This window comes from Haemorhous mexicanus, chromosome 2 (genome assembly GCF_027477595.1).
Source record: "Haemorhous mexicanus isolate bHaeMex1 chromosome 2, bHaeMex1.pri, whole genome shotgun sequence".
Classification (NCBI taxonomy): domain Eukaryota; kingdom Metazoa; phylum Chordata; class Aves; order Passeriformes; family Fringillidae; genus Haemorhous; species Haemorhous mexicanus.
This window is the reverse complement of record NC_082342.1, coordinates 54566886-54589793: the sequence shown is the minus strand read 5'-3', so window position 1 is coordinate 54589793 and position 22908 is coordinate 54566886. Positions and strand designations below refer to the sequence as shown.

The 22908-nt window shown below is 37.7% G+C and overlaps 1 protein-coding gene across 3 annotated transcripts in view; it reads left to right on the top strand.

The window, feature by feature from the left end:
* The window catches only part of DCLK1 (doublecortin like kinase 1), a 227091-nt gene that overhangs the window by 133213 nt on the left and 70970 nt on the right, over positions 1–22908 (top strand). For all 3 annotated transcript variants that reach the window (XM_059838866.1, XM_059838867.1, XM_059838869.1), the window contains exon 5: positions 20155–20271. In XM_059838866.1, coding sequence (XP_059694849.1) covers positions 20155–20271 — 117 coding nt within the window. The remainder of the gene's footprint in view (positions 1–20154; positions 20272–22908) is intronic.

The window sequence follows — 22908 nt, the reverse complement described above, 5'->3', positions numbered from 1 at the left end:
ACTCTTCCTTTGCCAGGACACCACTGTTCTTACAGCTGGCACTGGTGGGCTTCCCTTCATGTAATCTTCTCAAATTCTGTTTGTTGTCATCTGCTTGCTCTCCAGCTGCAGCCCCAATGTTGCTTGTGTTATATCCAGCCCCTCAAATGTGATTTTTCAGGGGTTCTTAGTTGTCCATTCCTGGCTGGATCACAAAGTGTCCTTTGCATCCTTCTTACCCTCCACCCTTTTCACATTCTGCACAGTTGATCACGCTTTCCACAGTAACTTCTGTTAGCTCCTGTATTTTCCCCTCCCAGTTTCTTTTCCTACTCTTTCATTGCCTCAGCAAATCATCACAAAACCAAACAAAACCCCTGCCTATTCCTAGGGGAGAGGGGAGAGACAGAATAAGCCTCAAAATGTGATAAGATGCTGGTAGACAGTATTTTTGTTTCCTGCTGAGTTAAAGATGTTCTTCAAAATTGTTACTGTGTCAAAGCTTCTGTGTCCTGGGATTTTCTCTTGAATGATGTTTCTTAGACCACTTAATTTTAAGATTATACTGATACTTGAAACAAAAATGTCCTGTGCTCCTTTCTTTTTACTGACAAAAACTTTCGTGTTGCAAATGTGAAAATGGAATTACAATGATATGTATTTATGTTAATGGGAGAAATTATTATAGCGAAGTCTTTCAATGTTTTCTTTTTTTTCTTCTCGTAAATCAAATCAGATTGTGTCTTTCTAATTTTTTATGCTTTGACTTTAATACTTTAATGGTCATACATGTTAGGAGTGATCACTAGGATTTCCTACTTATGATGTTTCTACTGATGTTTGCTTGTACTTGTAGTACAAGCAAACTCACTGTAAAAAAAAAGGACTTCTTTACAAGTTTGGAATATTTGAAGAGTGCTATTTAGGCACTCTTGCCCCTTAAAGAAGACGTATTTCAAAATTTTATTTTTATCTCCTGTTCAGAATAAAAAAGGAAAGAAAAAAAAAATCAATGTAATTGAAAAGAACCCTAAAATATTATTTCAGTGATATGTATCATTTATCTGAGAAAAAAAATCGGAAGTCTTATTAGAAGTTTTATGTATGGTCAAATATAATCCAGGAGGGACATCATCAGCATGTCATATATATGACATATATATTGTCAATATTCCTTCATGGTAACTCAATTTAAATCAAGATGCTCAAGCTGAAAATGTGCACTGAAGTGTGCATATTAAACATCTGCTGTTTAAAAAAAGTCTAAAAATATTTGGAGAGGGAAATAAACTGTGAAAATTCTGCTTTCTGTTGTTTTATCTTTTAAGACATTTAGCTTTGTAGATCATATATGTAAAATTCCTGATATGCCAAGGCCGTTTAATTATGGAAATCATGAGATCTAGGATATGAGATATAGTATTAAAAGAAGGCTATTTGCTAAACTAATCCAGTCAGTTTCTTTTGGTTACTTAATGTGATGTACAGGTAAAAAGTTACAGAAATTCAAAAGAAATGAGGGGAACAGTTTTGTAAAATTATGGAAAAAATGAGTAGAACTGGGTTACTTCTTGGGTTTTTTTATAGCATGCTTTGAGAATAAATTTTCTTTACTGATGCATATGCTAAAATAATCCTTTGCTGCAGTCTCTCTGCATTGCTTTCCAAAACTTGAGGATGAAGGACATAGCTCTGTTTTTCATACTGGTTTGCATGAATAAAGGTGCCAAATTGCTAGCTTTTTGATCAGGTAAATTTGCAGAAAAAAATCACCCAGCTAAGAGAAGTTCAAGCTTCTCTGGGAGGAGTGCAGGGGTTCTCCTAACTGTGTGCAGCATGGCTCATCTTCAGGTCATGCAGCTGAACAGTTTTTGAGGTGACTCTTAGGGTGTGAATCTAAATCCTGTATCTGATAACAGCTTAAACCAATTGGTTTAGAATTCTTTCCCTGTAAGCTGAAAAAGGGGAAAAAAGATAAGAGTGTCCCTTGTCTCCTTTGCTGCTTAGTAGGTTGTAGTATAAATGCAGAGAAGTGAAATATAAGGCTTTTGCTTTATGTAGGTGTTCTCCACTTCTATAGTACCAATACAGTAAAATCACCACATATTTTCCCACCCCCTACGTACTTAAAGAAAAAATAGCTTATGCCTGAGATGTAAAATTAATCTTGTGGAGATAGCAGCACGTTGCTTTCCTCAAATTCTGTTGCTTCCATAGAGATTCATTTTCCATTTCAAATTGCTAGGAGAGCCATAAAATATTTAGATAGCTACGTCTGTAGAAATCTTTTTTTGAATACAATTGAGTCCAGATAAAGAAGATCTGCAGTTAACTTTGTGGTCTGGATCTATGCAAACTTTAAAAAAAAATAAAAGTCAAACCTGTAAACCAATGATAAAATCTAAAATTAATGCTGTAGAACTTTCTGTATTATTTAAACTAACTTTCAGATTACAATGAAAATAATTGCTCATTTGCCAGAGTAATGAAAAGCAATGCATTGTATTAAGCCTAGGATGGATATAGAGTTCTACTGATATGAAAAGCTTTCTTACCAAGCTGAACTGGAGAAACAATGCATGTCTCTTGCATAACCTCTGCAGGTGTTATCAGCTACTTTCTTTTCATGGTGTAAATTAGCAAAAGAAAATGTAGCATACACCCTCTTAAGATACATAAACATATCAAAAACTCTGCAGAGATAGACAAAGATAACAGATCAGACAAAATTCTTTACAGTCTCCCTTGAGCTACAGTGCATCCACAAAAGCCTTGCCTTTTCACCCAAGGAGAGGAAGCACTGAGGATCCCCATGTTGCCGTGACAATTGCCTGCTCTGTACTTCACCAGGACTCTGGTATCTGTGGTGGAACTTTGCACATCTGAGTGATGTGTGTGCATTAATGTCCTGAAGAAACAGTTCTCCATTTGATTCCTTGACTTCCTTCTGTCCTGGCTCCCATGCAGTAACCTCTCCTGTCTTAAGAGAAGCTTAATGTTTCCTGTGAATTTTCTTCAAACAAAGAGTCCATTATTTAATCCAGTGCACTCAGATGTTCTAGCTGGACCCTGGGAAGGGTTTGAGGGTGAAGAGGAAGTCAGAAACAGTAAAACTTTCATAAATGGCTGTTCTTTTGTTATGTCTTTTGAAAATGGAGTAGTGCCCGCTGTTTTCCATAAACATGTGCATTGCATTAGGTACAAGCCAATGCATTTCATTCAAGCACATGTAAATATTAGGGGCGAAACCAGCATGAAGTTATGGTTGCAGGGAAAATTTATGGGGAAGAAGAAGGAGTTCTGCCTAGTTCAGTGAGTAATAACTTGATTGGTCGACATTTATAGGGTAATATTGAAACAGCAAACAAATGTAAGTCATTTAATTAGGAAATTGAGAAAAAAATTAAGAATAAGAAAGGAGAAGCTGAAGTAGAAGTGTATAGCATCAGCTATAAAAGTATCTGTTGAGTTGCTCTTCATAATGAAGAATGGGGAACTCAGCATCTGATTCACACAAGGTTTCTCTCAAGTTGCAGATTGCAACAGTTGTGCCACTGTAAAACTGGGAATTATGTATCTGTGTGTGTCTGGCATGCTTTGTGTGGAAGTTTTGAGTGGATGTTTCTAATAATTTGTCATTAGTGCATGTATAAGCCATCCTCATAAAAATTACTATGTTTTCCTGGCCCGCTGTGAATTAAAATAAAACGTACCAGTCAGTGTGTGTGTATGCTACCACATTAATAATAATTTGCAGGTTGATAGGGATTGTTTCAGCTGCCTGATTCAATATGGGAAGTCAGGGAGATTGTAAATCATGGAACAAATTATCTTTTATCTTAAAAAAGAGTGAAAACACTTCTGCAGATTTATGTGAATGAACATACGCTTTTGCACCTAGCTGTTCTAGAAGCAAATTAGTAAAACAGCTCTGCATACTGATGCTTTTGAGTTTTTGGAATAATAGCTAAAATAGTGTTTATGCTTTTTAGGGGTTCTTTTTTTTTAACATGTGATTAAATAAATAGATTATGTTATAACCCTTTAAATTCCTTTTTTAAAAGTGTAAATTATTTGAGTGGTTGACTTCAAGGTTTGCGGATACAGGCAATTTCAGTAGCTTGAAAGTAATCACCCATCAGCTCAGATGTATAAATTGTGCATGTACATCTAATTAAATCTTCCATTGTAGGCTCAGCTAAGCCATGTTGCATTAAGTCACTTTTACTATGCATGTATGCAGATAATGGCTCTTACTCAGCTGACACTCAGCAACTGGGTAAGCTGCAGTAACCTGGTCATCTGCTTTTCTCTTCATAAATTTCTGTTTTAAAACAGATATACTATTTTTCTCATTTCTTTTGCTTTTTAAAAATACTTTTTCTATTTTGGCTAGGCATGGATCCAGTTTTTTTGGTGAGGTTGGATCAGCCGGGTTCTGCACATTAACTTGGGGCCACAAAGTAAGAGGGGCTCCTAAGACCTGTGTCCACAGCTGTGGCTCATACTGCTGTGAAAAGAGAAGTCAAAAGTCCTTTTCTGTTAGAGGCACCGGGAGAAAAAGCACTCATCAACGAGCTCAGCACAGACCAGCACTGTGGAGCCACGAAACAATCTCCTGCCCACATGGGAGTCTGCAGGAAAGGGTGGGAGGTTGACAGCTTTTTGGATCTGGCCCCATTTCATCTTAATCTGCTCTGGCTCCTGATCTTTTCAAAGTCTCCCCATTGTGCGTGTGATTTCTGCTAAACACGCAGAGAAATTTTTAAGATCAAGACCATATGATATAGCAAGATTAATCTACCCTTTGGCCTTCACCTCTCCCTCCCACTGCGGGAGAAGTTTGGTTCTGCTAATTTGTCATGTTACTTTTTTTCTGCTTCTTCTGCCATCATTTTTTTTCTCCTCATGGTTCACCTAAATTGGGGACTTTTACCCAAACACTTTCAGCCCATAATGAAGATAAATAGATTTCTTCATGTCCACTACATGAATTTTGAAGGCATCTTTGTTTATTTCACCCAGTTTTAATACGGAGAATTTGTAACTCATTTGTAGAATATAAGTGTTTTTTCACTTGTGTTGTATATTGTGGCTGAGCGAATCCCTGTAGGTCTGTGGAGCAGATGTGTTAGCACAGGCAGTAGAACAGCTTCATTCCTTCCCTCGTCTTCTGCAATGCAGTCAAATTCTGAATTGTTATGATACGCATTAATTAAATATGAATAAATAAAATACCACCCGATAATGAAGCTGCAGTTCCCTCTGTCATATTAAATCATTGATGAGGTGCCCGTGAGTAGGAACTGTGGCTGATGATGTCTCCTGCCTCAAAGTCTCTGCTTGGCTTTGAGAGCATTTGTGTAATATTTTCCATCATCCTTGCATCAATAGCCAGAAAAAATTCTTTTGCCTCAATAAAAAATACATGGATCATGATATCCTCCTGCCTCATCAAGCCATTCTTTTCATGCCTCCTGACATCTAAATAGTTACTGAAAGTGGGCCAGTTTTGCAGATAACAATTGTGTAGTTCAACTATGTTATCTTGTTATGTATCAGTATGTAATTTGCTAGCTTGTTAGAATAAAGAGGTTTTTAGGAATAGATGCTGAGTACCTCTATTACCTGTTTCTGTTTTTAAAGTCATATTTATGCTATATAAATGCTCATTTTGGTGAAGGAATGGAAGAAATCATGAACAAAATAAAAATACTTGTTTGCTCTTTCTGTTTCAAAGCAGCCCAGATATTAATCTATCTATTCTGGATTCTGCAGATCCTAATCTGCTGGAAATAAGGTCTGAATTCAATAGTCATGCTCTTCTGAAAATGCCTTCTGTCCCCATAATGGCTTTTGACCCATTTGAAATGTTATTTCTGCATCCATATCTACTACTTTTGTGTCTATAAATATCTCAAATTTACAGTACTTAATTTCAGACTCTGTTGTTTGCACCATATTCCTCCCACCTGTGAGAGGTACACAGATTATTTGGTTTATATATTGTGAGAAAGCAGATATTTGGTTTCATCAGATGTGACTATTAGGGAAAGGAGCTCCTCTTTGAACAGTAAGGCAATTTTCTCATGAGACTGGTGACTTAAAGGATGCTGCTTATTTGAAGCAGTTCAGGCATCAGAATTCTATTCCCTTTCTTCAGCTGTTCCTTTTGATCACTTAATTTGTATAGCTCAGTCCATCAAGTGTTTCTTGCTCCTGGCTTTAGTCCATAACTGCAGTGGAAATGCCTTTGCCTAGTCATGGTCTACAGAGTGATGAGTTGAGACTGAACAGTCAGAGTACTTGAGGGTTTGATTTACTATGTTCTCTGGTATTTTATCACTGAATTCGCACTGGCTTATAATACTTGTATCTTTTTCCCTATATTTCTTACTTTTTAATTTTCTTTCCCTCAAAGTAATGTCTCTAGTCCTCTGCTTTTATATGTTTGATGAACTGAACCTTCTGTCACATAAAGATAGCATGGAGTAATAATAATTAGGAGAGAAAATTTTCAGGGATTGATTATTTACTTTCTGTACCTTCACAGAATTCCTGTTAATACTAGAGATGCCCAAGTGAGATTTAAATAAACCCTCTCACACAGCCCAGCAGGAGCACAGAAGTTAGGATATGCTAATTTACCCTTCTGAGCTCCATTGTCAAAAGCTAGGTTGGTGCCACCATTCAAGTTAATTCTAGGATAGTACCTCCAGATCTTTATGCTGCAGTCATAGAGTAAACGTGCCTCATCAAAAAATCCCCATTTGTTCATCACAGTCTTTCAGCACAGGAAAACATGCCTGATCTACACAAGAGTTTTGGCATCCAGAATTACCTTTCATCTCCACAGGTTTGCATGCAGGCACATGTTAACGTGGAGTAAGCAAACAAAGCCCAGCTTGTGGCACCTAAGTAGAACCACATGCCGAAAATCTCAGCCAGCAACGCAGCTGCCAGCAAATCCTCAGCGTGCACACGTCCCAGGAGCAATGTCAGCAGCTGCGAGCCCATCAACATTTCTGGCAGTGATGTTTTCCAGTTTAGGCCTTGCCACGCTTTATATCTCTTGCCCATCTGTTTGTTTTGCATTGTGTTACATCATCTCGATTGCAATAGTTAAATTATAAAATCATCGGGGGATCGTACAGAGAGGGAAGCTGCCTTGTTCAGGTTGCCTCAGAGAGGGCTTTCTATTCATAGATGTTAGTGTCAGAGAAAGTGTAGAGGAATTTTTGTGGGAGGAACAGACATATGGGAGGCTGGGACTGACACACAAAACCATGGGGAGGTTAGAAGCAAACTGGAAAGTTAAGGCAAGGATATGTTGTCTTCAGTATTTCTGTATTTTGGGTATGAAGAAGATTTATGATGTCCTTGAAGAGATTCTTGTGTTTCAGACACTGGAGGAATGGAAATTAGGAGTTCTAGGGACTATTTTAGCATTGGCATTGTTGCCTATATCAGTGTTTTGTGACTTTGAACAACATTGTATGCTTAAGTAGGTGATAAGAAGTCACATTCTCTCTTAGAATATCTAGAGGAAGGTACTGGTTTTTAAGTTAACTTTTGGGTTCAACTGTGTTAGGAATTTTCTGTATTTGCCTTTTTTTTTTAATATTCATGTAAAAAAAAAAGTATGTTTTTTGGCTTTTCAAAGGAAATTAAGTAGCTTTTTGAGAATATTTGTAGATAAGTTAGCCTAAGGTCTTTAGTGATAGTTATTCCTTATCTATTCAGAAACAGCTTCAGAGTGTTGCATCCTTTCCAAGCGTAGGAATACTTTTAAATATGGAATAGTCTCAAAATTTTAAATGAATGTTTTAAAGAAGTACGACTTTAAATGAAAAAAATATCTGAGAAAATTGTGGAGGATTCACAAAGAACAAACTTGTTAAAATAATTATTTTTAAATCTTTCATACTTGATACACAACTTCAAAAGCAGCCCAGTATTTTGTCAATTCATGTGACAGTCCTCTTCAGACACTTAGTAGGATATCAACTTTGTTTAAAAAATTGGGAATTGATAGGTTTCCACATTTGCAAACTTTATCGATCATAGTAATGGCCTATATTTAATGGAAGAAGATCAACTCAAACTGGATTTGTCTAACATCAGCTAAGTCTGTGCTACTTGTTAGAGAAATAAGGTTACAAAAAACACTTGTAAAAGTCACAACCCACTGAAATGCTAGACAGTATCATAAATGATGCCTATAACTTTTTAGGTAGTGTAAGCATTGCTTTCAACAACAATCAAGGCAATGTATATAAATACAGTCTTTCATCTTTCCATCCATAGTTAGTGCTCCTCCTGTACCCCCTGCCTACACTCTTCTTGTTGGTTATCCTTTAGGCACTGGCTGCATATTAACCTCTGATCCTTGCTTCACATGGTTACAGTCCAGAGTGCTTCAGAAGGTTATGTAGGCTAATGTGGTTTTGATTGGTTGGCTTTTATATTCTCATTCTTTTTTTTTTTTCTCTCTTTTTTTTTTTTTTTCCTCATTCTTAACAGCTTTTCTTGAGCTACATGGAATGTGGGAGCTTTTCTGTTTTCATCTAAGTTTTTTTATCTGGACATGCCTGTGAGCTTAAGAATGAAAGATGTATTTCAAGAGCAGATTGTGTTGTGGAAAATGTAGATAGAGACTCAACCCTAGCATTGCAAAATCAGTTTAGATCTGTCCAATGAAAGTACAAAAGTGTCTTATCCATGAAGCTAGTAAGAAATGGCTTCTTTCTATATGAAGTTCTGTCATCTAGCTGGTTTTGAGGAAATGGACATATATCTCAATGGTATGAGACACTATTAGCCAACCAAGCTCTGAATTGTCTGTGAAGGAGAAGGTCTGTTTTTTGGAGATATCGGTTCTGCTAATGTCCTATTGAGAAAAATTCTAAACATTAATCTTTCTGGCTTTTGAAGACAAATAAAAGATTTCTATCTCAATAGTCTCCCCAGTCAGGAAATTATAATGATTTTAATTCACAATTAAACAATCACTTTTTCCCTCACTAAAATGTTCTTTGACTTTCGCTCAGTTTTACATACAGTTAGAGTGTGTCTCCTCCTTTTACTTATCTTTCAGCTAAATTCAGGCAGAAGTGCTGACAGTGAAATAACTTTGGAGTATCTTTTATGAGTCATACTAGGAAGATGCAATCAAAAGAATCGTGGAAGGGATTTGAGAGGTTCCATGGGAGGACTTGCCTTATGTAAATTGGCTTTATACATTTCTGGGTAACATGTGTATGTGCAGTTATTGTTAGGGAAATTCAACAAGTCTTCCACATGATCTGTTCCAGTACTTCATTATCCTTGCACTTGAAAACAGGTTTTCTCATGTCTGAATTAATCTACCTTTTGGAAACTTAAGATTGCTCTGCTTTGTTGTATTTGTAATTGTAGGAGTTTAGTTTTTCTTCATTTTGGCAGTCATTTAAGTATTGAAGGCTGCTGTTTTGTCTCCTAACTTCTTTTCTGAAAAGAAAGATCCCATTTATATTAGGTCTCCTTCATTAGTCATATTTCCTCATGATGTAATTTTCCTTAGAATTCTCTTAATCCTCTGAAGGTGAAATTCTCGTGTTTATAAATGGGAAACACAAAAGTGGATTTGTTGTGTTAGCTAACACTGCAGTAGCCCAAGGGATTAAGTTAGATGTCCTCCACAGAGGTGATACCCTCAGCAGGGGGATTCCGTTTGCTGTAGTAGTTTATTTCAAATTCAGCATGTGACCCACTGCAAAACTTATGTCCCTCTTTGTTGAACTGCTGTTTTGCATTTAAGCAACTGATTCTTGTAGTGATGGCTTCAACCTTCATTTTGTTGCTTATTTTTTTGTGGTTCTAGTACCTTGGACTTGTTGAATTTTATCTGTTTTTTTCTGATGACTTTGCAGTTTTCAGATTTATAGTGTTCCATAATGCCTACAGCTTTACCTCTGGTGGTGTCATCTACAGGTTTAAAAAGCATTTAAAGAATTGCATTATTGCATATTAAGACAAATGTTGACCAGGAACTCTGGTGAGTTTCTCTGCTCATTCTTTCCTAGTTTGGCAGTAAACTACCCTGGTTAGCTTTTCCAATGCCCATCTTAAAAGCAGTTTCTAAAGGTGGTATTTTCTTGAATCACAGTTTGAGTTTTGAAGTTCTGAGCGGAAAGCCTTATAATCTCTACTGTCTCACCTATTATCCTTTATGGGAAGACTACTTTGACACAGTTTATTCTTGACAAAACTATTTTGACTATTGTATATAATTTTAATATCTTTTAAGTTTCAAATATTTTGTTTCCTTTTTTGCTTTGTATTGTCATGGAAGCAGAGAAGGGCTGACCTTGAGAAAGGGACCTCTAAATGTCATCTCATGCTGGGTGCCCAGGATCTTGTCTAGATGGCTTTTTAATATCCCTGGCTGGAGATTCCACTATCTCTCTGGGAAACCCATGCCAGTGCCTGGTCCCTTCAAGGTGAAAAGATGTTTGCTGCTGCTCAGATGGAATTTCCTGTGTTTCAGTTTGTGCCCATTGCTTCTTGTCTTGCCACAGCCAAAAGGAAAAGAGCCTGATTTGTCTTCTTTATACTCTCCCTTTGGATAACTTTTCTCAATAATCTCAAACAAGGGTGTCTTCTCTGCAACTCTCAGTTTTCCGTTGTGTCCCAGTTTTAAAGATAGGCATTTGCTTTGACTTTCTCTCTTGGATCGTTATTTGTCCTTCAAAATTCTCATAAAATAGTGTCTGGTAGCTTGGAGTTCATCTTAGATGTGTCTCTAAATATTCTTCACATCTTGCTAATTTGAAAATGTTATCTAAAAGCTCTCTTTGACTTGTTCTCTTCTTAGTGTATCTTGTCTTCTAGTCTCACAGTTGAGAAGTTATGTTGTCTGCCTGATTGCAGTTAGTCTTTTTAATGATCATTTAAATAACAAAACTCCCCACAACAATTGGCTTCTCATATTCATCTGTCTTTTAATGGATATTTTATATTTTTATATCCCTGGTTTTGTGCAAGACTCTTTGCTAATCTAACTAATTAGCTGTGTAAGCCATGGGAATTTGATTTGTGTTTAACTGTTGTGACTGTAATCATTATCCCACTATAGTCTAATTCATTTCTTTGAAGAAAAAAAAAAGGCTTTTAAAACTTAATACTTCACAATAAAGTTGTTAAACTAATAAGTAGGGAGATTTAATTGACAAAAAAAAAACCAAAGCAGAAGTAGGGCAGTTTAAATACATATTTTGTTGCTCACCACAAATAAGTTGCACAGAAAAATCTGTGACTTCAGGAGACCTTGCTAAAATGTATTAAAAGTTAACTGTTTTGAATGGATGTTTCTCAGTAATACCTTTAGCTGATATTTTCCATGCGAAGACGATGTTCTGCAAATGAGGGTTTATATTTGTAACTGGGAAATGGCTTGAGCGTCTAAACTTCCAAAAGAGGAATTTGAAATAGTGAACAACTGAAAGCAATTTATACTCCTCAGACAGCAAGTAGTAATACCAGAACACCAGAATTTGTTGGACTGCAGCACTGACACTTCTCTTAGACCATAATTGAAAAAATATATGATAGAATGCCTGTGTACTTGGTGCTTAGGATGATGTTAATATTTATCATATGGATTAGATAAGAGGTCTGGTTATTCTCAAAGAACAAAATTATTTTTAATGGGTAATAGGACAAATATTACCTCTTTGTACTGAACAGGAAAGCATGCGTTTTGATGAACAGAGTAGTTGACAACTAATTAATTTGTAGCATTCTCTCATTTCATCTCCAGTTGAATGAATAAAACAATGCCAAGAAAACTGCCATGCAAGCAGTGCAGATAAAGTAAGGCACTTCAGTGTTGAATTTTTCCTGTGGCTTCAGCAGTGTTTTTTGAGAGATATCTGTTGATATACTATATGCCCAGTAAACAAGCTTTTGTCACAGAAAGAAAAGGAAAGCCATAAGCAAAGGCATGTCACATTTCTTTGTTCCATGAAGAATAATGCTGTGGCCATAATAAAAATAGCACAGGTGGTTGCAGTTGTAATTAGTGGTGCCATCTTAACATTTCCAGTTAAAAGTAGTGATATTTGTGATATTTTGGTCACTGCAGCTAGCATGGTACATCTGCAGAGGTGTTGGGAAAGGGTGCTGAACACAAGGGCAAACTAATGAACATTTGTATCGGCATTGGAAAATCTTGGCTGAAGACTATAGAGCAAACAATCATAATTAAAATCTCTGGGAGTGAAACAGAGTATGTGTCAAGATATGCAAGACGTGTCAAAGAGAACATGTGCCAGGAGTATAGTTTAGCTAATGACAAAATTCTTATTTCAACTCAGTCTTCAGGTATTGTAAAACAGTTTCTGATAATCCAGTTTTAATTTCAGAAATTAATATTTTACCCATGCAAGTTCATTCACATTAACTCAGTCAGAAGTATTTTAGATTCACTTAGACAAGCAGGTTTTTAAGATTTCTTCTAGTTTTTTCTGCCTTAAAATGCAGAGCTCAAAAATAATTAGATATTGTGCCTCATCAGAAAGGCTCTTGCAGTGATGAAAAATGTTTTTTCAGTTCTTTTTTTTGCACTGCGGTGGGCTGGAATCTTTTATGATAGCAGATTTCAGATGTAAAGCAGTATTTAACATAATGCTGTTTTTGTAGACTAAATATTAATGTCGAGGTTTGTGTTAGATGAATCTGCCAAAAAGGTTAGAACTTGGAGAAGGTGGGGAGATAAAATCTGCTCATACACAGTTAAGTTACAAAATATAGCAAAATCTTGTATTAATGTTTGTATTAAGTAAGAAAGCCTGTAACCAGTCCAGAGATACTGCTTCTAATCAGGGTATTTTCACCAAAACTTAAAACCTAAAATTTGTATCTGATAATCCATGAGTAAGATTCATCCTTTCTAACTTACATGTTCCTAAGATAGGTCATAGAAATGAACATTGAACAATGTTCCATTGACTGTAGAAGTACTCTGGGGTGAATAGTTCATAATTCATCATATTTTTAGCTAGCACTAGATGAGTTCTATCCTCCCAACAGTGTCCTTAAGACAGGAACATTTTTGGAGAAAGAATAGTAAATACTTGTAGCAGCGTTTTGTAAATCTGTTTACCTCTTCTGGTAAATATTTAGTCTTTGGTGAATTTAGAAACATTTGAATTCATAATCTGAAGATTGTATATTAGAGCAGAATGAGATATTAGCGATAATATCATAATATTATGTAGTGACAATACATTCCTTATTTCTATCTTAATGAGGTATTTTTGGAGTAGTGCATACATCTGAAAACATTCTTAGCTTGGGTGATTTGTGTTCCTAAGACCTTCCAAGATTCTCTATTTTCTTGATGTGTAATAAGGCATAGATGGCTTTAATAGTTTGTATATTATTGTATATACTTACCCCAGTTTCAGAATTGGAAAATGATTTTTCACATGAAAGAAAATCTAGCTGTTTCTGTATTTTATATCCCAATCAAAGTATATTTCTTTGCAGGAAAAAAAGAAAAAGGAGATTTAGGTAATTGCTTCCACAAGTATTTGGCACACAGTAAAATAGAATTCCTAATCTTTATCATGTGTGGAAGACCAATTACTAGTAAGAAGTCAAATCAGAAGATCCAATGTCTCAAAACCCCATGTGTTTACAGTGACATAGAGCTTAGTTCATGGGATCAAACCTAAGGATTTTGCATTCTGCACATACATTGCTGTCCACCCGCATCTGCAATGTGTTCAGGAACACATTGAACAGGAAGACATGCAGGAAAAAAATTGGAGCAGGCACAACCATGACGATAGAAGCTTGAAAATTACTTAAGCCTCTGTGAAACACTCTATATCCCTTTCATTTTTGGAAACTGCATGATAGTTACCCTTTTGAACATGATGTAATTGCAAGTCATAGCTGCCAGTGATTGATCAGTTGGGTAGGGTGAATTGCAGAGTGTATCAACACCACTAGACAAGAGGCTCTTGCTGAAGAGAGTGAAACTTAGTTCTGCAAACAGAAGATTACTGGCATTAATTGAAGGCATGAATACAGCTGAAAAGTAAAATCTTATTAGCTGCATTAAGAATTAGCAGCATGGGACAAATTACCATTAGCGTTAAAAACTAAAATTGGTACTGCATTTGGGGTAATGATCCACTGATTGGCCTGAGGACATTGCTGGTGGTGCTAATGTCTTTAAGCAGTGGTAAAAGGCAGCAGCCTGGGGCTTACAGTAAAGTGGCTTACCAACAACCACAGACATCCTTGATCCTCCCCCCTTGCTTATCTGCAGGATACAGCTGTTGCTGAAACCAAGTTAAATGTTCTCGTCTTGGAGAAACAGATTGGCAGGGTTACTGAAAATATAAAATCTGTTCCCTACACACAGACCTCAAAGAAAAGCAAAACACAGCAGAGAGTGATATTTTTGCCCAGAAAGAACTCATGAAGGCCATACAGTCAACTTCTGAGTTGCTGACAAGTAAGCCTTTTTGATCTCCTGGTAATTTAAATAACTTTTCACAGTCTTCTCTAGAAGCACATTAAGCTTTTTCATTTTATGACACATTTATTGCAGATTAGTTACTCTCTGCTGCTTTTTTGCCATTGTAAAATCTAATGAGCGTAGAAGCTAATGTAACATTTTGAAATGAAACATCATGGGGCTGGAGACTGCAGGCGTTGTGATTCTGTGTGTTAGCATCCTTTATTTACCTCATGCTTACCTCATTTTATCCATTTGGCAACAGGAAGAGTCAACAGCTCACAAGTATGTATGTTGGGCTTCCTCCCTAATTCTGACAGTTCCTACTGCTGATTGACACCACTGTACATCTCAGTAACTCAATTTTTCTTATCTTGTCCCTACACTCTTAATTATGTCAGATTGTAGCCTTGGGGTACTTTCTCTTTTTTTTCCTCAGCCCTATTGTTAATGTCCATTAAAGAGCTCAGAACTCTGTGGTAATATTCCATACAATGAAGGGACTGCAGTGTTACATTTTTAGCCTTGCTGCTGCTAGTCTGTAATTCTCTTTCCTACTTTATAGCTTTGTATGTAGTTATACAATAGAACATCTTATTGCAAGATGTTTTCACTGGAAAAGCATTCTTATTTATATAATAAATTGAGTTGGAAAACAATAAAGTCTGTAAAGTTCAAACTGTAAAGCTGACCTTTATTTTTCTTGCATTACCATGGGTGTCATCATTTTGTTCCTTTAATCTCAGTCATTCAATGGTGAGAGGAAGAACTGGGTTTCATGAAACATTTCTTTCCTTACTGAACATAATATAGAAACACTTGGTGTTTCTTCTTGGCTGGGAATGCCATGCCCACATTGAGTGAGAAAGGCAGTTGTCTCTTCTGTCAGGAGTTCAGATCTATTTCTGATACAGTTTTGGCATCAAAAGAAAATTGGGGGGAAATTGGGGGAAAAACTCTCTTCTGTTTCATTACTTGCAAAGGACCTGTTGTATAGTAATCCAAATACTGTTAATGAAGAGAAGGTATATATTAATTTGCTCACCAGTTTAGATTCTGTGTAGAAAACACAGTTTCAATAAAACATGCATTTTTGTTTCATTTTCTCTCTACACACAGAGCTCTCCTACAGCAACAGGCAAATTGTGGTAATGTCTTAGAGAAACAAGCAGTGGTTGTGTGGTTACTTGAGTGAGATCTTTGCCTGCAGTAAAATTTTACTTTACAAACTAAATGTGACAACAGAATTGCATGCATAAACTGTTCCTGGGAGCTGAGACCTATTTAAAACAAGCAGCCTGGTTACGCTCTGCCCATGACTGAAAATCCTTTTAGACTTTGGAACTAGTCTTGACCTAGTCTTTAAAAGCATGAGTTTATTGCACGCACTGCTGTGTGCGGCACTGAAGGCTTTCCTACATGGCTCTCCACAGGCCATACCATAGCCCTTGTGCTGTAAGAATAAACTTGTAAACCCATAGGAAAGATGGCACTTGACAAGTTTACCTTAAAGAGAATATATGCTCATTTGAACTGTGACCTTTTAAAATGTCACAACCTGTGAATTATTTTTGAGAGGAAAAAGAAAATTATGCCAAAAAGTTGATAATTTAGCTCAAAAGGGTTATAGGAATAGATAAATAGGAAAAAAATATAGTATTTCTGTAAGATAGATTAAATAGGACTCAGTAGAGATGGGGAACTGACTCTGCCTAGCACATGATGCCGCACCTGGAATACTGTGTCTAGCTTAAAGCTCTCCAGTTCAAAGAAGATATCATTAAGCTGGAGGCAGTTAGAGATGGACCATCACTGGGGTAGCTGGAGCTCTTGCTGCATGAGAAGAGGCTGGTGGAGATGGGGGTTTTCAGTGTGAAAAAGGAAATTGCTTCAGGGGTACCTGCCAATAGCCTCCAATGTCAGTGGGGCAGCATTTCTTCTCCATCAAGGTGGTGGAGTCAGGCTCTTCACAGTGATGCTTGGTAAGAGAGTGAATGGTGATAGATATGAATTGAAACAAAAGTTTTAGACTGAATATAAAGAAAAATGTCTGAGATGACAGCCTCACTGAAGTCTTGGTAGACAATATCCACTGCTATCCCTGCATCTCTCTGGCAAGCTGGACATTTCATTGCAGAGGTATTGGTTGAGCATGGCTTCCTGTTGGTGAATCCATGATGATTGCTTTTGATGATTTTCTTGTCCTTAATGTGCCTTGAAATAATTTTCATGATTCATTTATCTATCTCTTTCCCGGGGACTGATGTGAGGCTGATTTATTTGTAGTTCCCTGGGTATTCTTGAAGATAGGAGTGAGATTTACTGGGTCTTCAAATGGCTATCCCAATCATCACTATCGTTCAAAGACTATTGAGTGACTTCACAAGGACATCATCCGACTCCATCAGCACTTGCAGGGTGCAACCTGTCAGGTCCCATGGACCTACATGTGCCAGTTTTGCTTAAGTATTCTCTTATCTGATCTTCTTCTACCCAGGATAGGTTTTCCTTTCTCCAGACTTTCACCCTGCTTCTAGGACCTGGGGTTCCTGAGGGTTTGGCTTGATAGTGAAGACAGGCAAAGGCATTCAATACTTCAGCTTTTTCCACACTCTGTGTCATTGGTGCTGTGTCTCATGCACTGGGGCCCTATTTCATGGGTGTGCATTTTCTGTAGTCTTCCTTTTGTTCCCTGTGTGTGTAAAAAAGCACTTTTTATTGCTCTTGATGCCTTTCATCCGGTTCCATTCTAATTGGACTTCAACTTTCCTAACTGTATCTGCATGCTGGGACTTCAACTATATACCTCCCAGGTTACCTGTCCCTGCTTCCACCTATTTTATGCTTCTTTTTTTATGTTTAAATTGGTCAGCAGCAACATGTTCATCCATGCAGACCTCCTGGCATTTTTTAACATCTTCCTGCTTGTTGAGATGGACTGTTGTGAAACTTGAAGCTGATCCTTTAATATTCCTCATCTTTCTTGGGTCCCTCTTCTCTCCAGGGCCTTACCCAAGGGGACTCTTCCAAGAAGATACGTGAAGAGTCCTAAGTCTGCTTATCTGAAGTACAGAACTGTGATCTTGCATTTTGCCCTCCAATCCCTTCACAATACTGAACTCTCCTATCACGGTTGCTGCAGCCAAGGCAGCCTTCTGCCTGCAGAGTCACAGAGTCTTCCCTTTTTTTGTGAGAGTGAGCAGAGCATTTCTTCTTACTGGTTTTTTCTGTCACTTGGAACTGGAAGTTGACACTGATGTTCTCCAAGATCCTCTTGCACTGTGTATGGCCCAAGTGGTTGAAGTGTCCCCCAAGTCATCCAGGACTATGAATGTAAAGCTACTTCAAGCTTTGAGCAGGAAACTGGACTAGGAATTTCTCGTGTCTAAACTGGATTATCCTATGATCCTGTAATGCTTGTACATTTCTTGGATTATCATATGGTCATTTGTGTTTCTCTCCTGTGGAGAGAGATCGCTTATCTGCAAGAGTTGACTTCCTCTTAGGGCAGCATGCCATTTGTGTGGGGTTACTCACAGGTCAGGGTCTGTAAGTGCCCCTCAGGATGATTTGCAGATGACCTGTGTTTGCATGGCCACGTTTTGGAGGTGGGAAGGGCTACAATTAGATATGGTGGTAATGCCTGTGTGATAACATATTTAAGACTGGGTGTTTTTAAGGTATTGAGAGAACCTTAATGAGTATTAATACTTGTAGTAAAATAAGAGTTAGGCTTTAGAATGACTTGCTGGAGGGGTATGTAGATAATTGTTTTCTTTACATGCTGGAAAGAGGAACGTTTTTTACATATTGCACATAAAGTAGCTGTTTTCTTCAGAAAGAAGAGCTCTTAGGTTCTTCATCGAAGCAATGATATATTCTAATGGGTTTCAATTGGTTGGAGTGTTCTGCTTTAGTCTTGCTGTTTGTTGACATTGGAATATGCAGTTCCCCTGACTGTTTCCTGTGAATGAGGTCCACACTAGGATTACATTACAGTTTTAACAGGCTGTTAGGTGTTTCAAAATTTTACCTTTTTGTTTACAGGCAGATAAAGAACCTGTTTACATTTGCATTGTATATGGTTTTTGGAGCAGCTGTTTATGCCAATAAATCAATGTAAGATTCCTGCTGTAGTTACCTAGTGGCACCTAATTGAAAGCTTTCATCTGGTTCCACCTGTTTTCAGTAGATAATTTCCTCATAGAGTAAATGTTTTTCTCCATTTCTGCTATTAGGTATAAAACAAGATCATCAAGGAGTCACAAAAAATTGTCAACAGAAAGAAATTAGCTACCATTGGGCATTAGGAATGTGTAAAGTTTGGTAAGAAAAGCTTCTTTGGGAAGACCAAGGCATTTCTCTGGTCCTCTCAGCTCTCACCTGTGCTGGATGTTTCACTCAGTAATGCATCAGTTCTTGCTTCTATTTCCTTGAACAGCTTGATGAAAGATGAACAGTTAGGGCAGCCAAGAGAAATAAATTTCATTACATCATTCTTGGGTGTATATGTTTAAGTTAATTAGTTATGCTCAATTTTATTTCTTTGTTCTCTAATCTGTCTAAACTATGTTACAGGCTCCATTGATCTGTGAAGACTAAATAATGTGCAGGCTTAAACACAGTATTTTCTGACTGGGAAGAAAAAGCTCTTGTTTATTTCTCTTAACCTTTGTTGAGGAACCTTAACCATGGGAATAAAATAGGAAACAGGTCTGGTACAGAACTAAATGTTTACTGATGTATTTTTAAACAAGTGAAGTGTACTGACATTGTCAGGTGAAGACAGTGTAAACATTGCTGCAGAATTTTAATTGTGTATTGGCTAAGAAGTGGATCTTTTTTTCCCAACTGTGTAATATGTCTGATGATTAATCTAGTATCCATTAGGAGTGCAAGACATCCGTGCTATGCACAATAAGTTCTTTCATCCCCAGGCCAAGAACCATTTTGCAGTCGTAATGCAAGGATGCCTACAGATCTGTGTGGGTGTGCATAAACTCTAACCTGAACATCTTGTAGTGTTCTCGAGTGGGAGGGTAATTTCGCCTCTTCATTGATTTTACTGATGTCTCTTATGAGCGAGTAGTGCCGTTTCCCTCACCTGTGATGAATTGTGTGTGCTACACAATGTGGGCTATTGCTCACCAGAGGATTAAGCAGGAGCAACAAACCTGCTTTATTTTCTTCCAACCTTCCATCAGTGGAAGACAATTGCGTCATCGTGTTCAATTGCAACATTTTGATACAGAAAAGAAGACTTCCGGTTTTTCTAGAGGAGACTGCCTCGGCTGACAAAAATGCTTACATTGCATCTGGATTGTTTACAAAAATTGCTATATTGCTTGCACTGAAATCTCCAAAAGCAAAGAAATTTTATGAGTAGTCTCAGCGCTGTTAAATTAAGCTGTCCTAAGTACCTGCAGTAACCATGGAATTTAAAAGTCTGGATTACTGCAGCAGTTCTTTGTCTGGGATGTGGTACGTACTGTACTTGGATTTTAATGGAGCCATTTGTACAGGTTTTATACTTTCTCATAAAACTCCTCAAGGTGAATGAAAACAAGCGTGGGCTAAATGTTTTCACTTCTCAATGCTCTTTCTGTTACAGAATCTTGCTGGCTTTCTTAATTGCTAACTTATGCTGTTTCTTTGTCTTCTAGAATGTCGGGTGGTGAAATCTACTTCCTATACTAAAATAGCTTCGAGTTCACGTAGGAGCACCACCAAAAGCCCAGGCCCATCCCGACGCAGCAAGTCTCCTGCTTCTACTAGCTCAGGTAAAGCAAGCAAACACTCTTTCTTAACAACAGCAACCATTCTGTTCCAATAGAGTGGGCAATGCACTTAAAATTCCACGTTCCTGTGGAAAAACATTGTATGTATAAAATAGTTGATACAAAAAATTCGTGTGTTTTCTCAGTGACATCTGAGGTCAAGTGTCTTCCCAATATAAAATAAAGCTTCAGCATTTTATAAATCATACTCTGGCATTACAGTGGTTCAGTTCACTTTATTTTTTCATGCATGTTTTTGCTTCCAATACCTAAACACTGAGGAAAAATAAAATGTATGGTAGTCTTTGTACTAGGAACTGAATGAGAACAATCCAGAAAGCAGCCCAAGTTACGCAGCATAAGATCTGGGTTGCTGAAAGGGTAATTTAACAATCTTTTTTTATTTTGTTTCTGAAGGAGTGAGGAAAGGATTGATTAAATATCATGAGGATATTGAGAAAACGAGGGCAGGGCAGAGAAAGAATGCAATTACAGATGTGAATGTGAGGTGAAAAGATAGCTGAGGAAGAAATGTCAGAATTGACCTAACAAACCAGCGATATAGGCTGGAGAAGACACAGCAAAAAGCTTTAGAAAGTTCAGTCTGAAGGGCCTTTGCAGTACCTCCCACTAGGTAGCTGATGAGTAGTTCACCCCTGCAGTTTTTCCCAAGCAGAAAAAGTAAATAAACAAAAAAGTGCATGAGATTGCCAGTACTGGTGCCTGAAGGTACGAATAATCCTTGGTGTGAGCCATTTGACTAGACCCATTCAAGCATTTGCAGCATTGCTTGTGAATGCAGGTTTTTCAAGAGGCAAACATTAGAGTAGTCTGGTATCCACCTCCCTTTCTGCCTCAGTCTTCTGCCAAGAGGGAAGCAAATGTCATCCTGAAACCTGCATCCAGCACCAGAAGGTCTCTGTGGGGAGGTGGTGATCAGAATGGCCCAGTGCTGGTATCAAAGAGGGTAGAGGTAGACCAACTGGAACTTTTTTTTTTCTTTCACAAAAAGACAAAGATGAGAAAAAAAGATTTTGCTCTGGGAAAGAGGAAAGTAGGAGAGACACATTGAGAGACAGAGGCGTAGATGTAGGTAGCAGGGCTGAGAGGCAACTTGCCTCCTACACATCCTAGAGAACAGCTGAGATACACAAACCTGAATAGAGGTAATGGGATAAAATATCAGTTGTGAGGAACAAGTCCAGAGCAGCTCTTTCATAAATATGTTATGTTACTTTCTTTGTAGCTAGGTGGAACAGAGTTAAATTTAACTTTTGCAAGGAAGGTCCTGTTTGGTGTGTGAATGTTTTTCCTAATGAATTTGTGAGTACAGTTAATGAACATTGAACTGTGTATGCTCACTATGTGAATTAAGTGTCCTGAGAATAATACAGAAACTATAGATTTCTATGGGACTACCAACATTTTTTCTGTGTTGAATATCTGATGCCATGTTAGTTTTGATCCTGAAAGAAATAGTTCTGTTTTTACTTAAAGGTGCTGGGGAAGTGTAGGTAAGGAAATCTTAGCTTCTTGCAGTCTACTTCTGTAAATGTCTGAGCAGACTATATTACATACTTCAAAAAATCAGGAGATTATTTTACAGCCTATGGAAAAATGGGAATGTTTTTACTATACAACAACAATAATTAATATATGATTACGTTTATAGCAAGAAATGAAAGAGTGTGGTTAAAATACTAAAAATGCAAACCATTTTGGATGGTGCTGTGCTGATGACAGATATAATCATCTTAGACATTTCTTAGATGAAAATACATTTATAGGAAGTAGGCACATGTTAGTTTGTCACCAGCAGCAATTTCTTCAGGGTTCAGGTCTAGGACCAGTTTTATTCAATGTTTTTATTAGTGTTCTGGATAGAGGAGGTGAATGCACCAGTAAAAATTTTGAGGATAATAAAAAACTGGGAGGTGCTGATGACTCTCTGAAGGAACAAGGTGCTTTGTAAAGATCTAGGTAGACTGGAGCATTGGGCAGTGATTAATGGGATGGAGTTTAAGAAGAAAAAATACCAAATTTTGCACCTGGGATGGAGTAATGCCAGGCATGAGTGTAAATTGGGAGAGGAGTGGCTGGAGAGCAGCTGTGCAGACAGGGATCTGGGAATGCTGGTTGGCAGCTGGCTCGTTAGAAGTCAGCTGTGTGCCCTGGTAACCAGGAGAACAAATTGACATATCCTAGGGTGTGTCTAACACAGCACCACCAGCCAGGTGAAAGAGGTGATTATCAGGATGTGTTCGGTGTGGCCTCACCTTGAGCACTGTGTACAGTTCTGGGCAGCAGAATTTACAAATGATGGGAATGTACTCAAATGTGTCCAGAAGTGGGCAACAAAGCTGGGAAAAGTGCTGGAAGGTATGTCCTGTAGAGAGCAGCTAAGGACTTTGGACTTGTCTTGTTGTGAGAAAAGGAAGGGCTGAGGAATGACCTGATTGCTCTCTATGGCTTCCTGAGGAAGAGGTGTGGAGATGGAGGTGCTGAGCTCTTCTTTCTGGTATCCAGTGACAAGGCACGTTGGAATAGTTCAAAGCTGCAGGGAAGTAGGGAAGGTTTAGACTGGACATTGGGACGCATTTCTTTTTGAGAGCTTTATCAAGCATTGGAACAGGCTGCCCG